Source organism: Myotis davidii, unplaced genomic scaffold, assembly GCF_000327345.1.
Source record: "Myotis davidii unplaced genomic scaffold, ASM32734v1 scaffold398, whole genome shotgun sequence".
In the NCBI taxonomy this organism is placed as follows: domain Eukaryota; kingdom Metazoa; phylum Chordata; class Mammalia; order Chiroptera; family Vespertilionidae; genus Myotis; species Myotis davidii.
In genome coordinates, this window is record NW_006290024.1 from 237,533 (window position 1) to 257,474 (window position 19,942).

The following is a 19,942-nucleotide window of genomic DNA, read 5'->3' on the forward strand; positions in this document are numbered from 1 at the left end:
TCTCTGCCATCTTCATCCAGCTTACTCAAGGCCATGTAGTTCCGAAGTACCAGAACCAGTGTTTGAACCTCGTCTTGTCTGAAGCAGAATGGTCTCAGTGTGCTTTCAAGTCTCTTCTCTGGGCTGCCAATGTTTACAAGGGCATTTTGGCTGCAGGGACAAGCTGGGTAGCTATGTTAGGCAATAGTCTAGTACAGTAATTTTTCCCAACTTAGCAGCAGTACATCTTTATTAATTATTTTGAAAAATTTCTAATGGCCATGTGCACCCTTATGTCGTCACTCCTGAATGGATCATAACCCAGAGTTAAAAGATAAAGATCTCATGAAATAAGTAAGCTATTTTCATGTCAGTTTTTATTTTAAAAGCACACACTCGCATTATTTCTTTACATGTATCTCAATGTATGAACATACACACATATGAACATCCTAATGAACATTGATTGCCCGGCTGCCAGAAGAGTGATCCCAATGATAATAATGATGATGGTGACTAGGGTACAATAACTAGCATTTATTGGGGGCTAATTATGTACTAGACAATCTCCTGAGTGCTTTGTGTATGGTAGCTCATTTAATCCTCACAAGGACTTTACTAGTATGAAGTAGGAACTATTGTCTCAATTTCCCAGTTGAGGAAACTGAAGCGGAGAGGATGAAGCAATGTACCTGTGTTCACAGAACTAGTAAGCAGGTGAGCTGGGATCCAAACCCAAGAGTCTGGCCCAGACTCCACACTTTTCCCTCCTAAGCTGCCTCCTAGACACATGGGTGGACACGTGATTGAGGTTGGAAGTCCCCAAGTACACTCTTTGTCCCAGTGAAAATTTTTCCGCTAAGGAGTGCTTCCCTAAAGAGGTTTCTGCTTAGCATTCTCAAGCAGCTAAATAACTTAAATTTATATTAAACACTTGTATTTTTACTTATATGATGAGTTAAGAAAATGAGTGTAAATATATTCACTATCATTGGGATAGCCACCTTATAATCAAACAGCTATAACCATAAGAAGTCACATCTAATTTTATATTCACAAATATTTAAAAGTCATTAAATAACAATACCAATTGAAGCTCAACACCAGGCTACACAATATTTTCTCCCTTTAAAAATGGTCCATATATTATTTAAATTTGACTAACACTATTCTCATTCTAGAAATGAGATGATCAGCTCTTTCAGAATATACAGCAACTGCCTCCACAAAAGCAGCGCCAGGTTTAGGAGATTTACGGTAAAACCTCCTTTCCTAGGACTTCTACTGGCAGTTTCTGGGAGAGCTAAGCTTCCCATCCATCTCAGAGGTTTGCTTTTCCTCTGGGAGATGTTTGTAATAGAAAAGCGTCATTTGGGATATTTATCAGCTTCTCCTGTCCCTCTGCTGTTTGGTGGGGCTGACCACGGGCAAGGATAAAATGAGCTGGTCATCTCAGGATCATGGACAACATGGAATCAAGGCTCAAGACTGTCCCCTATTTTCACTGTGAGAAGGGAAATGAATCTGTGCCCGTGTGCCAGAGGTGTGAAACGTGCATCTTGGCTAGGAAGATCTTCTCCACCAAAGAGTGGTTCCTAAGGGTCAGTGAGATAGCTCAGAGGAGGTTTCTAGTGAGCATTCTGGGACAGCTGGATAGCCTATATTTGTTATACTATTTTCAAAATATCCTTCAGACCACACAGGGGAAGGATTTCATCTATACCAGGTCCCGGATCGACCTCAGCAAGCAGGAGGGGGACATCATGAAATTCATGAACCAGATGCTGGATAGGACAATAGAGCAGAAGATGAGGGAGATATTGTACTGGTTTGGGAGCAGCACCCACCGGACTAAGGCAAATTACACACTCTTGCTGCTGCAGATGTGCGACCAGAAGTTACTACTCACTGCTGCCAATGTCATCACAGTCCTGTTTCAGAGGGAGCAGGATACCATTTTAGGTAAATGAGGCTACGGGTAGAGACCAGAGGGCCCAGAGACCAGGGAGTCAGACTCCTGAAGTTGGTAAAGGAACTACAGTTGTAGACAAACTTAGGTAGATTGGAGTTTTTCTGAAGGCAGAATAGAGTCCTTTGCCCTGACACCAGATCCTTTTTTCCAAAGGAGAACTTGCTGAATGTAACTCCCTTCTAGAAAATCGTCAAATGACAAATGGAGGAGGGTGTACCGAACTTTTAACTGTGAAGCCTTTAAAATGGATTTCTTTTCCCTTTGGCCCAGAAATGGCTAGTCTGTGTGTCTATCACTGAAGGCTGGTGTGATTCCTGCGTCAGTGAGCGAGAGATTGGACTGGCCTTGGGAGGCATGTGATGGGGAAGCTATTGAATTGTTTTGCCCTTTACCCTTCACTGTGCAGAAACCAGGCCAACAGGTCAAAACCTAGGGCTTTATTTTCTCACTCGTTCCATTATGTTCCTTGTTTGCACATAATATCTAGCTTGGAAGTGGAGTTTATCCAAGGCTGGAGACAGCAAAAGGGCTAAGTAAGGCTAGCACAGTTCTTAAAATTAGCTGTATCGGAATCCCCAGTAGGGCTTATAAAATCACAGATGGCTGGGCTCCTTCAAACCTCCTGGCTCAGCAGGTCTGACAAGTTGCACTTCCAACAAGTTCCTAGCTGATGTTGCTGGCTGGGACTTCACTTTGAGAGCCATTGACCTAGTGTGTTGGTGAGATCTTGGAAATGTTTGACCAGCTCAATCAGGGACCAAAAAGAACCAAAAAAGAGGCAAGAGGTAGATTTCTCAGGGGTCCAGGAGTGAAAGGTCCAGTGTGGGGAAAGCACAGGTTTGGTGAAGAGAAAAGCAGGCCGGGGGCGAGCTATCAGGTGAAGGAGTTTCAGAGTTTGAGGTCTTGAAGGATGGGAATTCCTAATGTCCATGAGACCTTACTTGTGGTTATAATTGTAGACTAATGGAATCCAAAAGGCTTTTAAGCTAGGTGAACTATGGCAATTAGGTCCCGGGATATGCTACTTGGCTTCTTTGCGCGTTAGGGAAGTGAAAGAATGGTAATCTGAAAGGAAGAAGTGATGAAAAAAAAAATTAGTCCGGCTCCTGGATTTCATAGATAAGGAAGCCATACTTCAGGGAATCTGAGTGACTTGAACTGGGTCACCCAGCCAAGGGGGTTGAAAACCAGGGCTCCCTTCCTGAGCATCTCCCACTGTGCAGTGCTACCCCTCACCACAGGGGAGGGCCAAACTACCGCAGGCCTGGCCTTTACATCCACATGCACTGCTCTGTGGTTTACTCTCAAAGGTTTTCATCATCCTCCACAGCAATTAGCGATATATATTAGGGTCGAGCCCAGTTACAGGATGTGCAACCTCCTCCTTGTTCTAGAGGAGCTTCTTTCTTAAAAAGTTAATTTTTTTTTTATTTTGACCAGGATACTCATTTATTCATACCATTGAAGAAAATTAAGCTGGAGCTTCAGAAAAGCAGTCCCTCTTTCAGCTCTTTCCCACAGCCCTCTCATGCTCTCCTTGTAAAAGAGCTCTGATACATTTTGCATTATAGGTAGGCTGGAAAAATCTAAGTAGGGGGCTTCTGTGACTTTTGCATAGAAACTCAGAGGCCCCAAATGAAAACAGACATAACTGGCCTGGCCCATTTTATGTAGATTTAAAAGAAACAAGTAGAAATTAAATAATTTACTGCCGTTTTTTTCTCACACACACCTGCTTAATGAACAACCTTGTCTTGATCTTTTGTTTTTCAGAACTTGGTCAAGACCCCAATCTTATGCTTTTATTTCCTGAGAAATACTACAACCCCCAGCTTGATACTTCAAATGTCTACTGGACAGCCAGAACCCAGAGCACATCCTTCCCTTTGTCCAAAGATTCAGGGGGAAAAAGCTTGCTTAAAAATGTTGGGTGGGAAGCATCTAATACTGGTAAGTTGGCTTGTAGTGAGAAAGCCAATAGCTATGAGTTTGGGCAGCTCCAATGGAGTTGGAGGGGCTGAGTGGGCAATAGCATCTGGGGATGACAGATTTGGGGAATTAACCTTCATTTTTCACTTATGCTGTGTTGGAATCTCTGGGAAGGGGAGACGCAAGGATAAAATCAGTTAGTATGACCAAAAGTCTCTAGCAAGGTTCCTCTGAGAGATACCTGAGACTAGAGATCAGAAAGGAAACTCCCAAGGGCTTCTTTGGAAGCCTCTCTCTGTCCCAGGCTAAGTCCCTTGTTTAGCCCCTGACCTGTGGCATGGTTGGCACCCCTAGAATTCAACCCACTCTTTATTTTTTCTTGTTTAAAGTATTACAAATAGTAGTACATATGTCTCCTCTCCCCCTCCCCCCATTGACCTTCCCTTGGTCTCCCCTACCCCGCAGCACTCTTTTTGAAAAATGCAATGGCTGTTTTTGCAGCACTGGATTCCTTGAACAGGAAATAGAAGCAGTAGGGATGTGAACCCTGATCTCAAGGCCTTTCTAAGTTGGACAGCAAAGCAAGACATATACATGAAACAATGACAGGAAATATAACACATAGACTCTAAACCATTTTTATATAGAAAATTTGAAAAGTAGATAGAATCTATCTATCTATCTATCTATCTATCTATCTATCTATCTATCTATTAAAAGCCAGTGACCAGAACACCATAACGACCTAAACAACCAGTTGCTATGATGTCCACTGTGGCCAGCGAACCAGCCCAATTGGGGTTGGGGCTGGTGGCCAACCTCCCACAGCCCCTCCCCCTGGCTGCCTTGCCCCTAATAGGCCTCTCCCACCCCGATTGAGGGCCCACCCTACCCCAATTGGCCCACATCCTTCCCCCTGCCTGGCCCTGCCCCTGATCGCCCCCCTCAACCCCAATTGGGGGCAGGGCTGGCCTGCCAAACTCCCGCAACCCCTCCTCCTGCACAGCCCCACACCAGATTGGCCCCTCCACCCTTGTCAGGGGCAGGGCCAGCTGGCCAATCACCCATGGCCCTTCCCTCAAGGCGCTGGCCCCAAATGGGCCCCTCCACCCCATTCGTGGGTGGGGCTGGCCAGCCCACTGCCCACACCCCCTCCCCATGGCCAGATCCACCCCAGATTAGCCCCCACCACCCCAATTGGCCCAAGGCCCCTCCCTCCAGCCAGCTCTGCCCCCGATTGGCCCCCCCACACCAATTGGGGGTGGGGCTGGACCGCCAACCTCCCAGGGGCCTTTTCCCCAGCCACTGACCCTTGATCAGCCTCCCCCACTCTATTTGGGGGTGGGGCCCACCAGCCAATCGACTGCGGACCCTCCCCCCAGCCAGCCCAGCCCTGATTGGGCCCCGATCTGGGCGGGCTGGCTGGCCAACTTCCCACCATCTCCTCCTCCCAACAGGCCTGGCCCCAATCCACCAATTGGGACCAGGCTGGCTGGACCCCACCCATGCATGAATTCCTGCACTTAGGCTTCTAGTAGTATAATAACCATTCACATAACTATCACCAAACTTCAACAATGATCAACATCTTACCAATTTATTTCATCCATTTCCTCTTTTAAAATTGTTTAAAATGCTTCCTTAATTTGAAGGAAATTCCAGATGCCATTCCTGAGCAGGGCAGGCTTCAAAACTACAGACATCTCCTTTAGCTGGGAAGGCTGGAGAGTACTTGCATATTTGGTTAGGGAGCTTCTAATTTCATTTTCACAGAAGAAATGAAAAAACTCCAGTAGCCTAAGGGCAGACTCTGATGAGTTCTGGCCTGGAGTTACACAGAGACAAACCATGTTCCTTTCTCTGGCTTGGTTCTAGAGGGACAATGGAGGAGTTCGCTCCAGTGCATTTCCGAGATGAATAGCCTATATTCCAGAAAAGCTCACATGCTCAAGGCAGGCTACACCTCCTCCAATCTGTTGGTTGACCTGGATGTTGTCAGAGACTTGTCTTCTGGAGCCAGCAAATACCGGGACTTCATCCGTCAACTGCCCATCCATATCTCCAAGTATATTCTAAGTATGCTGGGATGTATTGGGGATTTCTCAAGAGTCTTCCCTTAGCAATCCAGTTTATAGGGTCCCAGGTTTATCTCTTTTCCCCCCAGGTATGCTCGATAAAAACACCCTGAACAGATGTGCCGCTGTGAGCCAGCACTGGGCTGCACTGGCAAAGAAAGTCAGGAGGGACTTCTCCATACATTTGTTCATTCACAATCAGATCGCCTTACTGCAGGTACTCCTGTCGGGAGGGGTGGTCTGCAGACTGGCTTTACTTCCTCGTGGAAGCTGGCTGACAGGAGCCTTTCAGTCCACCCAGTAGACCCTTTGAATGGCCTCCTGTTCCATGTTGCTGCTTCACAGTCTTCAACAGTCACTTCCTTTTTGTGTGGACTCCCCATTAATCTATACCATTGTGAGTACATTGAGCAGGGAGAACAGGTAGAAACCTATCAGGAAGAGAAAGGCAGAGCCTCGGGAAATCATGTGAAGCAGGGACTCACCTCCCCACCCCTGCCCCAACACGTGACCCCCGGCCCAGAGAGCTGCATTGTGTCTTAGGCCAGTGGTCGGCAAACTCATTAGTCAACAGAGCCAAATATCAACAGTACTTCTTCAAAATAGACTCACCCAGGCCGAAAACCAACTTCTGCGCATGGGCCACGAAGTTTCAATCGCACTGTACATGCGCCCGCACATGGTATTTTGTGGAAGAGCCACACTCAAGGGGCCAAAGAGCCGCATGTGGCTCGCGAGCCGCAGTTTGCCAATCCCGGGCTTAGGCAATCAGGAAGTCATGTATATGTTTCTAGGTCAGCCTGACACAGTACACAGATGTCTACAAGGCCACAAAGTCTATTTGTAAGTTAAAATGCAATTTTCTATGGCATTTTTACTTCTGTTTTTTGCCTGAAGCCTAATTCAAATCAAGGATTCTTGGGAGCTAGGATTTTTCCCAGCAGAGACAGATGAGAGAAGGGGAGAAGCAGGCGTGGTGAGGCAGATCATCCTCTGGAAAGCTGGGAATGGTTGACCATCTCTTTCTGGTCTTGTTCCAGATCTTTAATATCATTATCCTCCTTAAGCCAGTCTACACACACTATTGTCTTACTGGCCAGGCCCAGGCCTCCCTGAGTCAGAGCTTACCCCTCTTTCAGATCTTGCCAAGCACTAGTTTAACCTTCCTCTCAGAGAGAGGAACCAAGAGTAGCCATTTTCTGTTTTTTCCCCCAGGGGTCCTACACAAAGGGAATAGATCCCACCTATGCCTGCAAGCTTTTCGTCCCAGTTCCTAAAATGACAGATGACATAAAGCGCGTACGTGCGAAAAATCCGAAATGGAAACTGAGAACAAAGGTGGGTTCTGATGGCATCGCGGGCAAATAACTGTGAGAGTCATCTCTTACTGGCCAATGAAGGCTGAAGTCCAGGCTCAGTCCTTACATAGCGTATAGGAAATGGGAAGATATGGAATATAGCATATGCATATAGGGTATTGGAAGTGATATTCCCGAAGGAAGACCAGAATTCCGTGCTATGTGTCCTTCAGCTTAAGTTACTTCCTTTCTTTAAGCCTTAAATGCCTCATGTATTAAACAAATGGATTGATTGGGTTGTCCTCTCAGGGTTTGTCCTTACTTCAAATCCCATTGCTATGTCCCCAGAACCAAGCCATCTGGTGCAGAGCTCAGAGCCAGGAGCAATGTCAGTGATAGTTGGGATTTTCTTCCACACCCATCAGTCCATGCATCTAGAGCAGTGATGGCGAACCTTTTGAGCTTGGCGTGTCAGCATTTTGAAACACCCTAACCTAACTCTGGTGCCGTCACATATAGAAATTTTTTGAGATGTGCAACCATAGTAAAACAAAGACTTATATTTTTGATATTTATTTTATATATTTAAATGCCATTTAACAAAGAAAAATCAACCAAAAAATGAGTTTGCGTGTCAAACGTGTCATAGGTTCGCCATCACTGATCTAGAGGCTACAGGAGTCTGTGGCTCTGGAATGAGAACAGGAGGGCCAGTCCAGAATGTCCAGGGTCCAGAATGAATTAAACTTTCTCACCTTTCATGTCCAGGTTCATTCTGATTCTAGGATGGAAGGGGAGAGTTACTTAACCATACATCTCCCTATCAAATCTTAGGCAATAATGAAGAGCAGATGGAAGACCCTGAACTCTATGTCCTGCCTATCCAGGCATGGTTCATTCCTAGAACCATGAGATTACTGCTTCCTCCTCTTTGCTAGAGGGCCTTCTATTTTGAAACTATTAAATGGGTCCTAAAAGAATATTTAATGAGGGGTGGTCAGACTGTAGCTTCCCATAAGAAAACTGTATTATAAATTATAAATTGAGAAATAGAAGTGTCCAGAGAGCCCATCTAGTTCATATGTCTGTACAGGCCAGACAGGCCCATGAATGAGGGAGGTGGTGGTGTAAGTAGTAAAGGACAGTAGAACAGTCATGGGTTAAGCAGCGGTTCTCAACCTGTGGGTCGCAACCCCTGCATATCAGATATTTACATTATGATTCATAACAGTAGCAACATTACAGTTATGAAATAGCAACGAAAATAATTTTATGGTTGGGTCACAACCTGAGGAACTATATTTAAAGGGCCAGAAGGTTGAGAATCGCTGGGTTAGAGGGTTCACTTCCCATCTAAAGGGGCCAGTTGCTACTCAGCTAGAGCTAATTATTGCCATGGGAGACTGTGAAGCTCAACCTAGGCCACCTGAACTTTTGAGAGAAGTTAGAAACCTGAATTATCATGTGACATTCTTCGCTTTTTTAAATGCTGGCAACTAATTAAAATCATTTATTTTTAAATATGGGCCAAGGCAAATACATTTGTTTACCTCATTTGACTTGCAATTTTTTAAATCTTTGAGTTGGTCCATGCACCCATTCTATAGATAAAGAAACTGAGGCACAGAGAGTTTCAGGATCCTAACCGGCAGAATAACAGGCAAATACAAGTGAAATGCTGATCTGCTCTTCCCCAGCCTGTTGCTCTGTTGGGCATAATGAAACTAACATGCTTCTTCCTTAGGTGAAAGAGCTATAATTGCCTGACAAAAAAGAACCATCCAGACAGTGTTATATATTTTAGAAATGTATAATTTAGGAAAGAGAGACAATGTGGAGGCCAGATGAGGACATGTAAAGCAGTGAGACAAAACAGTTAAGGGGTCTGCGAGGGAAAGGTGGAGGTTGAGTGCTACTGAGGGATACTGATTGCAATGGTTACTGAGCTTAAACAGTGTGCCAGGAATGGTGCCTCAGGCTTTGTACACATTATGTGCTTGATATTCACCATAGGACAGGTATATAGCTTCAGTTTATGGATGTGGAAATGCAGGCCACGTTGCTGGAAAACTTGCCCAAGTTCCCATAGCTGGTCAGTGGCAGAGCTGGAATTTGAACTCAGGTCTTGTTCCTCCCAATGACTCTACCATGTAGATTCTAGGTTGTCAAAACTTAATTGATGAGGAAGAGCCAAGGAATTCCAGCCCTACTGTGAGAAGCCAGGGAAGCCTCATTTAATTCAAGGCTGCTTGGACTCTGGAGGAATGGCAGTTGGACAGATTCTGCAGAGGCTTGTAGGTGAATATCACTAGTTGGTTAAGATTAAAAAGGAGAGTAAGCTGAGGAAGGCAGCCATCCTGAGGAAGAGTCTACAGGCATGACGCCACCTAAGGTTTGGAAGGAGACTTAGGAAGAGGTGTCCCTAGGTCTGCCAGATGCAAACATGACGGTTTGGTCTTCTTTGCTTTCATGACAAACTCACCCTGTGTTTTGGTTGTCTGGTCGTGTATTATTTTCTGCTTTTGGATGGGGGAGAGTATGCCTGAGAAGAAGCATGGAACTTTCATCTGTGCCAGAATTCAGCATGCCTGGCAGGCAATAGCTGCTCAGGAAGTATGTGATTAAGGGAGGGAGAGAAAAAAAATAGGGAAGAAAGGAGAAAGAGGGAAGAAAAAAAAGGAAGGGAGGGAGGGAGGGAGGGAGGGAAACGGAAAGCAAGCACCTCTGCTGAGGTTGGGTATACTGATTTCTCCTCTGAGACTCAATACCTCATCTGTAAAATGTTGAGAACACATTGTAGGGTGAATGATGTACTTTGTGAGGCAGCTGTAAGGAGAAATTAAGGTTGCAGATGGATGAAAACTTTGAAGGGCAAATGAAAATAGAGTGTGTAACAGTAATTTCACACATTGCAGTTTCCATGAATATACTTTGTACTGTTAAGTATATGTAATGTAAATGCGAAACCCTCCTTCCATAAAATGGTTGGTCAAAAGGGATCTATGCCTTTATCTGTGAGTATACCCTTTGTGAACTCATTTTTTTAAAAGTTGGGCATCAGCAACATTGAAAGTTCATGGAATCAAAATGCATATGAAACACAAAGAAATAGGAGAAGAATTAGGACCTTGGATTCAATATTTTCTAACGTACAGATGACCTTGCTGCCTGCTCCTTGGCCCTTCCCCATGACCACATAGCAACAGCCACAGCTTGAAGAGGAAGAATCCCTGGGCACTTGTGTCCTTGCCAGGGGAGACTCGCAGTGGTTCTCAACCTTCTTAATGCTGCGACCCTCTAATACAGTTCCTCATATTGTGGTGACCCCCAATTTCATTGTTACAAATTGAATATAATTAAAGCTTAGTAATTAATCACAAAAACAATATGTAATTATATATATATATGTTTTCTGATGGTCTTAGGCGACCCCTGTGAAAGGGTCGTTCGACCCCCAAAGGGGCCACGACCCGCAGGTTGAGAATCGCTGCTCTAGGGGATACAGGAGTAAAGTTGCCACTGTACTTTGACTCCAAGTGTTCCTTTGTTAGAATGACAACAACTTGTGGACAGCATACCAGAACCAGGAAACCCAGCAGATCCAGATGGAGGAGAGAAATGTCTTCTGTGGGACTTACAACATCCATATTCTCTCTGACACGTAGGTACTATGGTCTGAATCTAGGTCTTCAGAGATCCTTAAATACTGGCATCTTAGGATTCCCATGACCCTGTTCACTTGGAAAGGCAATCCTTCCTTATCTCAAGCTCTAAATTAACATGAGAATAGGTGCTTGATGTTTGCACCATTTTCAGCAGAGTGGCGGATATTTTCCCCTTATAAATTTTGGGTATACTGACCAACAAATTTATGCACAATTTATGTGCATAAAATCTTTCTTTTTTGAAATATTTTTATTGTTTTATTCTGATTTCAGAAGTAATATATGCTTAGTGTGTGTGTGTGGGGGGGGGGGAGTCCACCAAATGCCAGAAAATGTATAGATAAAAGCAAAGATCTCCTATAATCTTGTCTTCTAGAGATAATCACCATTAATACTGGTGTCTATTCTAGAATTTTTTTACAAAGCTGGGGGCTTGGCCGGCCTGAAAACCTCCCCCAAAAGGCCCTTGGCCCCTCGCCCAGGCTGGCCACGCTCCCCAATGGGGATCCCTACCCCGATGGGGGCATGGCCAGCCTGAAAACAGCCCTCAGCCCCTCACCCAAGCTGGCCATCAGCTCCTTGCCCAGGCTGGCCATGCCTCCCAGTGGGGAACCCCACCCCAAAGGGTGTGTGGCCAGCCTGCAAGCCACTCCAGCACCTCACCCAGGCCACACCGCCCCTAGTGGGTACCCCCAACCCAATGAGGGTGTGGCTGGCCTCCAAACCACCCCAGGCCCCTTGCCCAGGCCTGCCCTGCCCCCCAAGGGACCTCTACCCTGATCCAGGACCCCCTTCAGGATAGACCAGCCAGCCCTCACTTGTGCACCTGGTATCTATCTATACTATCTATACTAATAAAAGGGTAATATGTTAATTAGACTGGGAAACCTTCCAGACAAAGCCAACGTGGTGAAGCTGAGGCAGAGGCAGTTAGGGGTGTCCAGGCCAGGAAAGGAGGGCAGTTTGGAGTGATCAGGCTGGTGGGGGGTCAGTTGGGAGCAATCAGACCGGCAGGGGCAGGCAGTTAGGGACGAGCAGGCCAGAAGGGGGGTGAGGGGCAGTTAGGGATGAGAAGGCCAGCTGGGGGGGCAGTTGGGGGCAAGAAGGCTGGCATGCAGAGTGGTTAGGGGTGATCAGGCAGGCAGACAAGTGAGCAGTTAGGAGCCAGGGGTCCCAGATTGTGAGAGGGATGTCCCTATGGAATCAGGCCTAAACAGGCAGTCAGACATCCCCTGAGGGGTCCCAAATTGGAGAGGGTGCAGGCCAGGCTGAGGGACACCCCCCATGCACAAATTTCGTGCACCGGGCCACTAGTGCTATACATATTTCTGTAACACACTCCAGCAAAATACTGTGACTATCTTTCCATGTTAAATATGAAAATAATATTTATGATAACTACATAGTGTGACATCATTTGGATATGCTGTAAGAAGACCCTTTAATAATCAACTTTCTGCCATACTTTAGGCCTAGGATTTCACTCTTCATTCATAAGGTTTTGTGAAGGCCATCTCTATTTTATTTTTGGCTGTGAGTCACACTAACAAATTGCATATTGACCAGTCCTTAAGGGAAAGGTGGAGCAGATAGGAGACAAGCAAAGTTGACTTTTTATGAGTGGTATGGCGATAAATACTCTTTAGAAAAGATGGTGCCTGGTTGAACTCAAGATATGACAAATGCAATGAGAACAAAATTGCTTCTCATATTTAGAGTGACCATACATCCCTTTTTACTAAAACAATCCCACTTTACTCTGTGATCCTGGGGTAATTAATAATAGTGTCCCCTTTCAAGGTAAAAAATATTTGGATAATAAATTATTTGGTCATCCTGATCATATTTTATATATTTCCTAATAATATTATGACTGGAAAATTAACCAACTCACCTTTTTTTTTTAAATCAGACTACAAGGTCATTGAAGTCAAGGTCCATATCGTACTCATTTTTGTATCCCCCATGGCTCCTATTAGCTCAGAACTTGGAACTTAATATATGTTCATTTGATATTGGTTAAGAAAAATTAAAAAAAAAAAGAAATAGTGGTATATGCAGTGGGTATAGATAGGGCTTCCCAACTGTGTTCCTCTGAGGTTTTCCATGAAAAAAGGTTTCTGTGGTTAAAGAAGTTTGGGGAATACTGCATACTCTATTCTCCTATTCTCTCTCTTGGGGATTTATCATACATTAATTAGCAGATTTTTTTTTGGTAGTTTTTGCCCTTTGTCTTTAGGTTTTAAATTTACCCCAAATGGATTTTTTTGTTATGCTATGAGGTAGAAATCTATCAGGGCCCATTAACACGAGGCCTTTATCTCAGCAACTGTCCTTGTTGGAAGGCCTTGACTTTTCGTATACTTGCAGGTGAAACCACTGTGCTAGTGAGTTCCAGGCAGGACACTAACTCCCTTTTCATGGGTCATCCTTTTTCCTGGCAACTCAGGTGGGACAGAAATAGAATCATCCACTATTCTGGGGGAGATGTGGTAGCTGTGTCATCCAATCGGAAGATCCAGCTTCTGGATGTCTCACAAGCAAAGGAGATCCCCGTCCAGTTCCGAGGCCATACTGGGAGTATTCATGCCCTCTTCGTGTGTGAGGAGGAAAACGTTCTCCTGAGTGGGAGCTATGACCTGAGTATCAGGTGAGTGGGCCAAGGAGCTGTGGTTCCTCACAAACCCAGGTTTGTGGAAGAAAGAAGTACATGTACTTTTTCCTTTTTGTAGTTACTGAAAAGTTTTGTAGTTATTGAAAGTTATCCTAAATAACTGTGGGACCTCTAGAACAGTCCACAGCATTTTGCTTTTTTGGCAAGGTAAAAACCAATAATTTGTATATTGTTTAAACTTTGGATGAGATAGGCTTGTAACAATGATCAGATCTACTAGTATTTTCTAGTTGAAGACTGTGAATCAGAAAGTATATTTTTAGCATTCCTAGATGAAGGCCCAATTTATATTTCCTTTTATAGATTCCATCAGGGAAAGTATTTTTTGTGGGTTTGAAATATTGTGTAGAAGTAAGATAGTGTTTGAAATATATTTATTTTTAAAGAATATAAGAAGGACCATTGTACTCATTACTCAGGCCAAGAAATAAAACATTGTTAGTCTCCAAATCCCATTATGTGCCTTTCCCTTATTGCTTCTTTCTCCTTCCCAACCAGAGGTAATGTTATTCTAAATTTTATACTAATTATTCCCTTATATTTTTATAGGCTTATTTATAGTTTTTCTACGTAGTTATATATCTCCAAATATATCTATTACGTTGGTCCATTTTTGAACTTAACATAAATGGAACTGTTTTAAAAATTCATCCATATTTGATTTTTTACATTGAACTATGATTTTGAGATTCATCCATATGATGTAGGCAGCAATAATTAATGTATTTTTACTGAGATATAGTGTTTTATTGGATGAATATATCTTAACTCATTTATTTATTCTGTTGTTAATGGATATTTGGATTGTTTCTAAGTTTTCTATTCTTTCAAGGAGTGCTGCCATAGGTTTTCTTGGATTTGTCTCCTGGTGCCTGTATATATGAGTTTTTAGAAAAAAAATTTATTGGGGATATAATTGGCATATACCATTTCTGTGTTAGGTATAAACAAAACCCATCACCACGCATGGTTACAGTTTTTTGTTGTTATGATGAGAACTTTTAAGATCTCTCTTAGTAACTTTCAAACATATGGCACAGTATTGTTAACTGTAGTGCATGAATTTCTTATCTTTATTTTTGACAGTATTGCAGGTGTACTCCATTTCCCCTTACTTTGCACCCAGCCATGCCTCCTCAGGTATTCCTCACACTATTGTCTGGGTCTATGGGCTATGCATATATGCATATATGTTCTTTGGTTGATCTCTTCCAATAACCCCTACCCCACGCTCCTCTGATATCTGTCAGTCTGTTCCATGTAGCCATGCCTTTTGTTTGCCAGTGCATTTTGTTCATTAGGTTCCATATATAAGTGAGATCATGTGATATTTGTCTTTTTCTGACTGACCTATTTCACTTGGCATAATCTCTAGGTCCCTCCATGCTGTCACAAAGAATAAGAGTTCCTTTTTTTATAGCTGCACTACATAGTATTCCATTGTGTAAATGTACCTACAACAGCTTTTTTATCCATTCATCTACTGATGGACACTTGGGCTGTTTCCAGATCTTAGCTATTGTTAATGCTGCAATGAACCTAGGGGTGCATATATTCTTTCTTATTGATGTTTTAGGTCTTTTGGGATATATCCCCAGAAGTGGGACCTCTAGACCATACAGCAGTTCCACTTTTAATATTTTAAACTAGAGGCCCGGTGCACAAAAATTTGTGCACTTGGTGGGGAGGGAGGGTCCCTCAGCCCAGCCTGTGCCCTCTCGCAGTCTGGGTCCCCTCAGGAGATAACTCCCTGCTGGCTTAGGCCTGCTCCCGGATGGCAGAGGGCAGGCCCAATCCCTAGGTGCAGCCCATGGTCGGGCTCAGAGCAGGGCTGATTGGGGAGTTGGGGCGCCACCCCCTGTCATGCACAGAGCAGAGCAGAGTGTGAGGTTGAGATGCCGCACGCACAGAGTAGGGCCTATAGGGGAGTTGGGGCACCACCCCCTGTCATACACAGAGCAGAGAGGAGGAGAGGATTGGGGCACCGCCCTCTATCACCACAGAGCAGGGCCGATCAGGGGGTTGGGGCACCGCCACTGTCACACTCAGGGCAGGGCTGATGGGGAGGTTATGGCTCTACCCCATCACACACAGAGCAGGGCCCATGGGGGGGTAGGGGGTTGGGGCGCCACACCCTGCCACACACAGAGCAGAGCCAATCAGAGGGTTGAGGCGCCACACCCTGTCACACACAGAGCTGCAGGGCGATCAGGGGGCTGGGGAGCTCCCCCCTATCAGGCACAGAGCAGGGCTGATCAAGGGGTTGGGGCGCCTTCCCCTGTCACGAACAGAGCAGGGTGCATAGCGAGGTTGTGCCTCCCCCCATCCCCCCGTCACACACAGAGCCACAGGGAGATCAGGGAGTTTGGGCGCTGCCCCCTGTCACGCTGATCCCGGTGCTGGGAGGCGTACTACCCTTTTACTATATAGGACAGAGGCCTGGTGCATGGGTGGGGGGCAGCTGGTTTGCCCTGAAGGGTGTCCTGGATCAGGGTGGGGGTCCCCACTGGGGTGCCTGGCCAGCCTGGGTGAGGGGATGATGGCTCTTTGCAGCTGGTCACACACCCTTCAGGGTGGGGGTCCCCACTGGGGTGCCTCGCCAGTCTGGGTGAGGGGCTGAAGGCTGTTTTCAGGCTGGCGGGTGACGGAAGCTCCCAACAGCTCCTTTTTTTTCTTTTTCTTTTTTATTCTGGGCCAGCTTTAGCTCTGAGGCTTGGCTCCAGGGCTGCTGAAAGCAGGTATCTGGTTTGTTTGGGTTCTATAATTGAAACACTGTTTCAACTCCAGCTCTGAGATCCTGGCTGGCTGAATGCAGGTTTCTGGGGTTTTGTTTAGCTTCTATATTTGTAACAATGTTTCAAACTGCAAGATCAGAGGCCAACAAAACAGGCAGGGAATTTTGGAGTCCTCCATCACTGAAGCAAGCAAGCCTCATGTTAGTTTCAAGCTGCCTGGCTGCCGCCCGCCATCTTGCCTGGCAGTTAATTTGCATATTGCCCTGATTAGCCCATGGGAAGTGTAGCAAAGGTTCCATCAATTACCCTTTTTGTCTTTTATTAGATAGGATTACAAATTGAAACATCGATGAGAGAGAAACATCAATCAGCTGCCTCCTGCACACCCTTCTACTGGGGATGTGCCCGCAACGATGGTACATGCCCTTGACTGGAATTGAACCCGGTGCCCTTCAGTCCTGAGCCAAATCGGCCAGGGCTTATTCTCCTTTTTGAAGGGAGTACATCTGTAGCAAGTATATTTAAGTATCATGCTTGCTGTTACAACTTCGATTTATAAGTTTATAAAATCAAAAAATTTTCTTCTATTCCTATTCAACAAGTGTTTATCAAATACATTTTCTGTATGTATTTAGAAAAACAACCTGGACACATGGTCGGCCATGTTGCTAGAGATGGAAATTCAAAACATGGGTTTTTTTAGACTACTGGGACATGGTCAAACACCCTGTAGGTGCATAGCAGGTTCTGACAAACAGGTAAGGCCATAAGAAACTTGGGAGTATTAGAAGAAAATCTCCCCATTTGAAGAATGTATTATTAATAATAATTGTTATATTTTATCATTAATCATATGTTATGCCAAATCTAGTAATAACTGTATGAGGCAAGTGCCATTATTATCCCATTTACAGATGAGGAAACTGAGGTACAGAGTTGTTTATTAAATTTTCCAAGATCACACAGCTAGTAAGTGATGGACCTGGGCTTGGACCTCAGGCATCCTGGCTCCAGAGTCTACTAACTAAGCATTTCCCTGTGACCTGCCACAGAAATAACCTGGCTGAAGTGGAAATTTGTAATAATGATAGTTAAGAGACCTCAGGCAAGCCTGTTTATTAAACAGCTGTGTGACACATACATGTTTCCATATATCTATTAGATATGCTTCAGAAATATACATAAAATATTTTGGATCTCCATGGCTGTAGTAATTCTTCTATTTCTATTATTCAGCAAGTGTTTATCAAATATATTTTCTATATGAATTTAGATACACAACCTGGATACATGGTTGGCCAAGTTGCTAGAAACAGATATTCAAAACATGCTTTTTTTAGACACTTAGGACATCGTTAAACACACGTAGGTGTGTGTTGGCTCCGACAAACAGGTGAGGCCGTAGAACAGTTGGAAGATCAGCTCTACCAGTGAATCAGTGCCATGAATTTTAGGCCTGGTGGTCATTCCAGGAACCCTTCCACCTATTACCATGTAACAGTTATCGAGCATTTTCTACACGTAGAAAATGTTATGTGCCTTAACGTGGGGTTTCTCAACTGCAGCCCTATTGACATTTAGGGCTGGAGAATTCTTTCTGTGGAGACAGTCCTGTGAATTGTAGGAGGTTTAACAGAATCCTTGAACTCTATACACTAAATACCAGGAGCACCTCCATCCCCGCTTGTGACAACTAAAACTAACTTCAAGCAATGTTAAATGTTCCCTGGGGGTAGAAATCACCCTGGGTTAACAATCACTGCATTTGTGAATTTAATTTGTCACAAAAATCCTATGGGGTAACTATTAATATTATCACTTCCATTTTATCAATCAGGAAATGAAGCCTACACAGAAATTAAGTAGCTTTCCTAAAGTTACACCTAATAGGTATTATAACTGAGATTAAATTCCAGGTCTCTGAGCTTGATCAGGAAACTTTTCTACCTTACAACTACTTTTTGATCTATAGGAACACTGTACAGTATGAACCCTTCGGTCCTAAGAAAATCTGGAAAACATTTTTTTTGGCCTAATTCCTGCAGATCCTGGGATCTGAAAAGTGGGGCTTGCATACGAATCTTCACTGGCCACCAGGGGACAATCACTTGCATCGATTTATATAAGGAAATGCTCGTGTCTGGAGCAAAAGATTGCCAGGTGAAAGGTGAGAGGAAATGCCCTTAACTTTCTAAGAAGTTTCCCCAAATCCATAGGTTGCCATATTTTGGTCATTTCTACAGGCATCCACTTTTTTTTTCATCCATCCACCCATCTATATACCTATTGATCCATTTCTTTGACAATTATTGGTTGAATATGTACAATATGCTAGACACTGTGTGAGGTATTAAGGAAATAAAATGAGTATTATATGACTCTTTCAATACAGCTTTTTATTTCCTTCAGAGGTTCATCATTGCCTAATGAAAATAGATATATAAATATATGATGGGTAATATAATAAAATATGTGACCAATAACAACTGCCACTCATTGAGCACTAACTTTTTGACTGTGTTAGATGCTTTATTATTTAACCCCCATAAGAACACTATGAGGTGGATACAGATGAAAGATCCAAACTCAGAGAGAAAGACAATTTCCCCTAAATTAAAGCTGCTGAGTGGTAGAGTGTCTGACCCTAAATCATACACTCCGAACCAACATGCAGAGTTCTATGGGACTGTGGAAGTAAGAGCAGGTGGGAAAGCAGCATGGACAGGATGCTATTTAGTTCTAGAGATAGAGAGAGAGAGTGTGGAGGACATTCCAAGTAGAAGGAAGAGCACAGGCAAATCCATAGAAGGTTGAAGAAGAAAATGGTATATTCAGGGGATTTCCCCTGGCTGGTCTGGCTGGGTGTAGTGTGGAAGGTAATTTGTTTGTGGCCAGATTATTAAGGACATTTTGCATCATGGAAGGAAACTGAACCTTATCCTATAGGACATGGAAAGCTACTAGTACAAATGCATCTTAAGCTGAGGATTGACATGATCAAATGTGCTTTTAAGAAAGATAACTCTAGTGATGGTGTGGAAGAAGGATCTGGAGAGCAGTGACCACGTGGAGATAGGGGACAAAGTGAGACACTACTCAGTCTGGACACTGTGGTGTTTTTATAGTATTGGAGAGCAGGCAAGTGTGAAGAAACTCAGGTGCGAGTTTACATTAAATGGCATAGACTCCCTGAAGGGAGATGTCTAGAGGGGGAATTGGCAGGATTTTACCACCAATTGGATATGAAAAGTGAGAAAGATAGAAGCACAATTGATGAGGCCAGAATTTAAACTCAGGCCACTGGGGATATAGAAGTGTCATCGATGTAAATAGGATGTAAATAGGATGAATAGGGGAATAGTAGTGATACCATTACAATAATCTGGTTATTAATTAACAGAAACATAGTAAAGAGGAGACTAAATAATATAGGCATGCTATTTATACAGCTTTGCCAGAAAGCTACAGTTTAACATTCTTCAAGTCTGTTCCCCACAGATCAACGGGTTGAAGGGACTGGACAATAGGTGCATGCCCAGTAAGGTCTGAATGATTTGGGAAGATGCTTACCTGTCAGTCACAACTGGGAGTGAGTCAGAAGACAGAAGGGTGTGA

General features: G+C 44.1%; 1 protein-coding gene across 1 annotated transcript in view; it reads left to right on the forward strand.

The window, feature by feature from the left end:
* Positions 1-1,439: 1,439 nt before the first annotated feature.
* The window catches only part of CDRT1 (CMT1A duplicated region transcript 1), a 44,751-nt gene continuing 26,248 nt past the window's right edge, over positions 1,440-19,942 (forward strand). Inside the window, exons 1-8 of the mRNA XM_015563269.1 lie at positions 1,440-1,941; positions 3,725-3,901; positions 5,756-5,956; positions 6,045-6,172; positions 7,171-7,293; positions 10,805-10,914; positions 13,368-13,568; positions 18,373-18,494. Coding sequence (XP_015418755.1) covers positions 1,440-1,941; positions 3,725-3,901; positions 5,756-5,956; positions 6,045-6,172; positions 7,171-7,293; positions 10,805-10,914; positions 13,368-13,568; positions 18,373-18,494 — 1,564 coding nt within the window. The remainder of the gene's footprint in view (positions 1,942-3,724; positions 3,902-5,755; positions 5,957-6,044; positions 6,173-7,170; positions 7,294-10,804; positions 10,915-13,367; positions 13,569-18,372; positions 18,495-19,942) is intronic.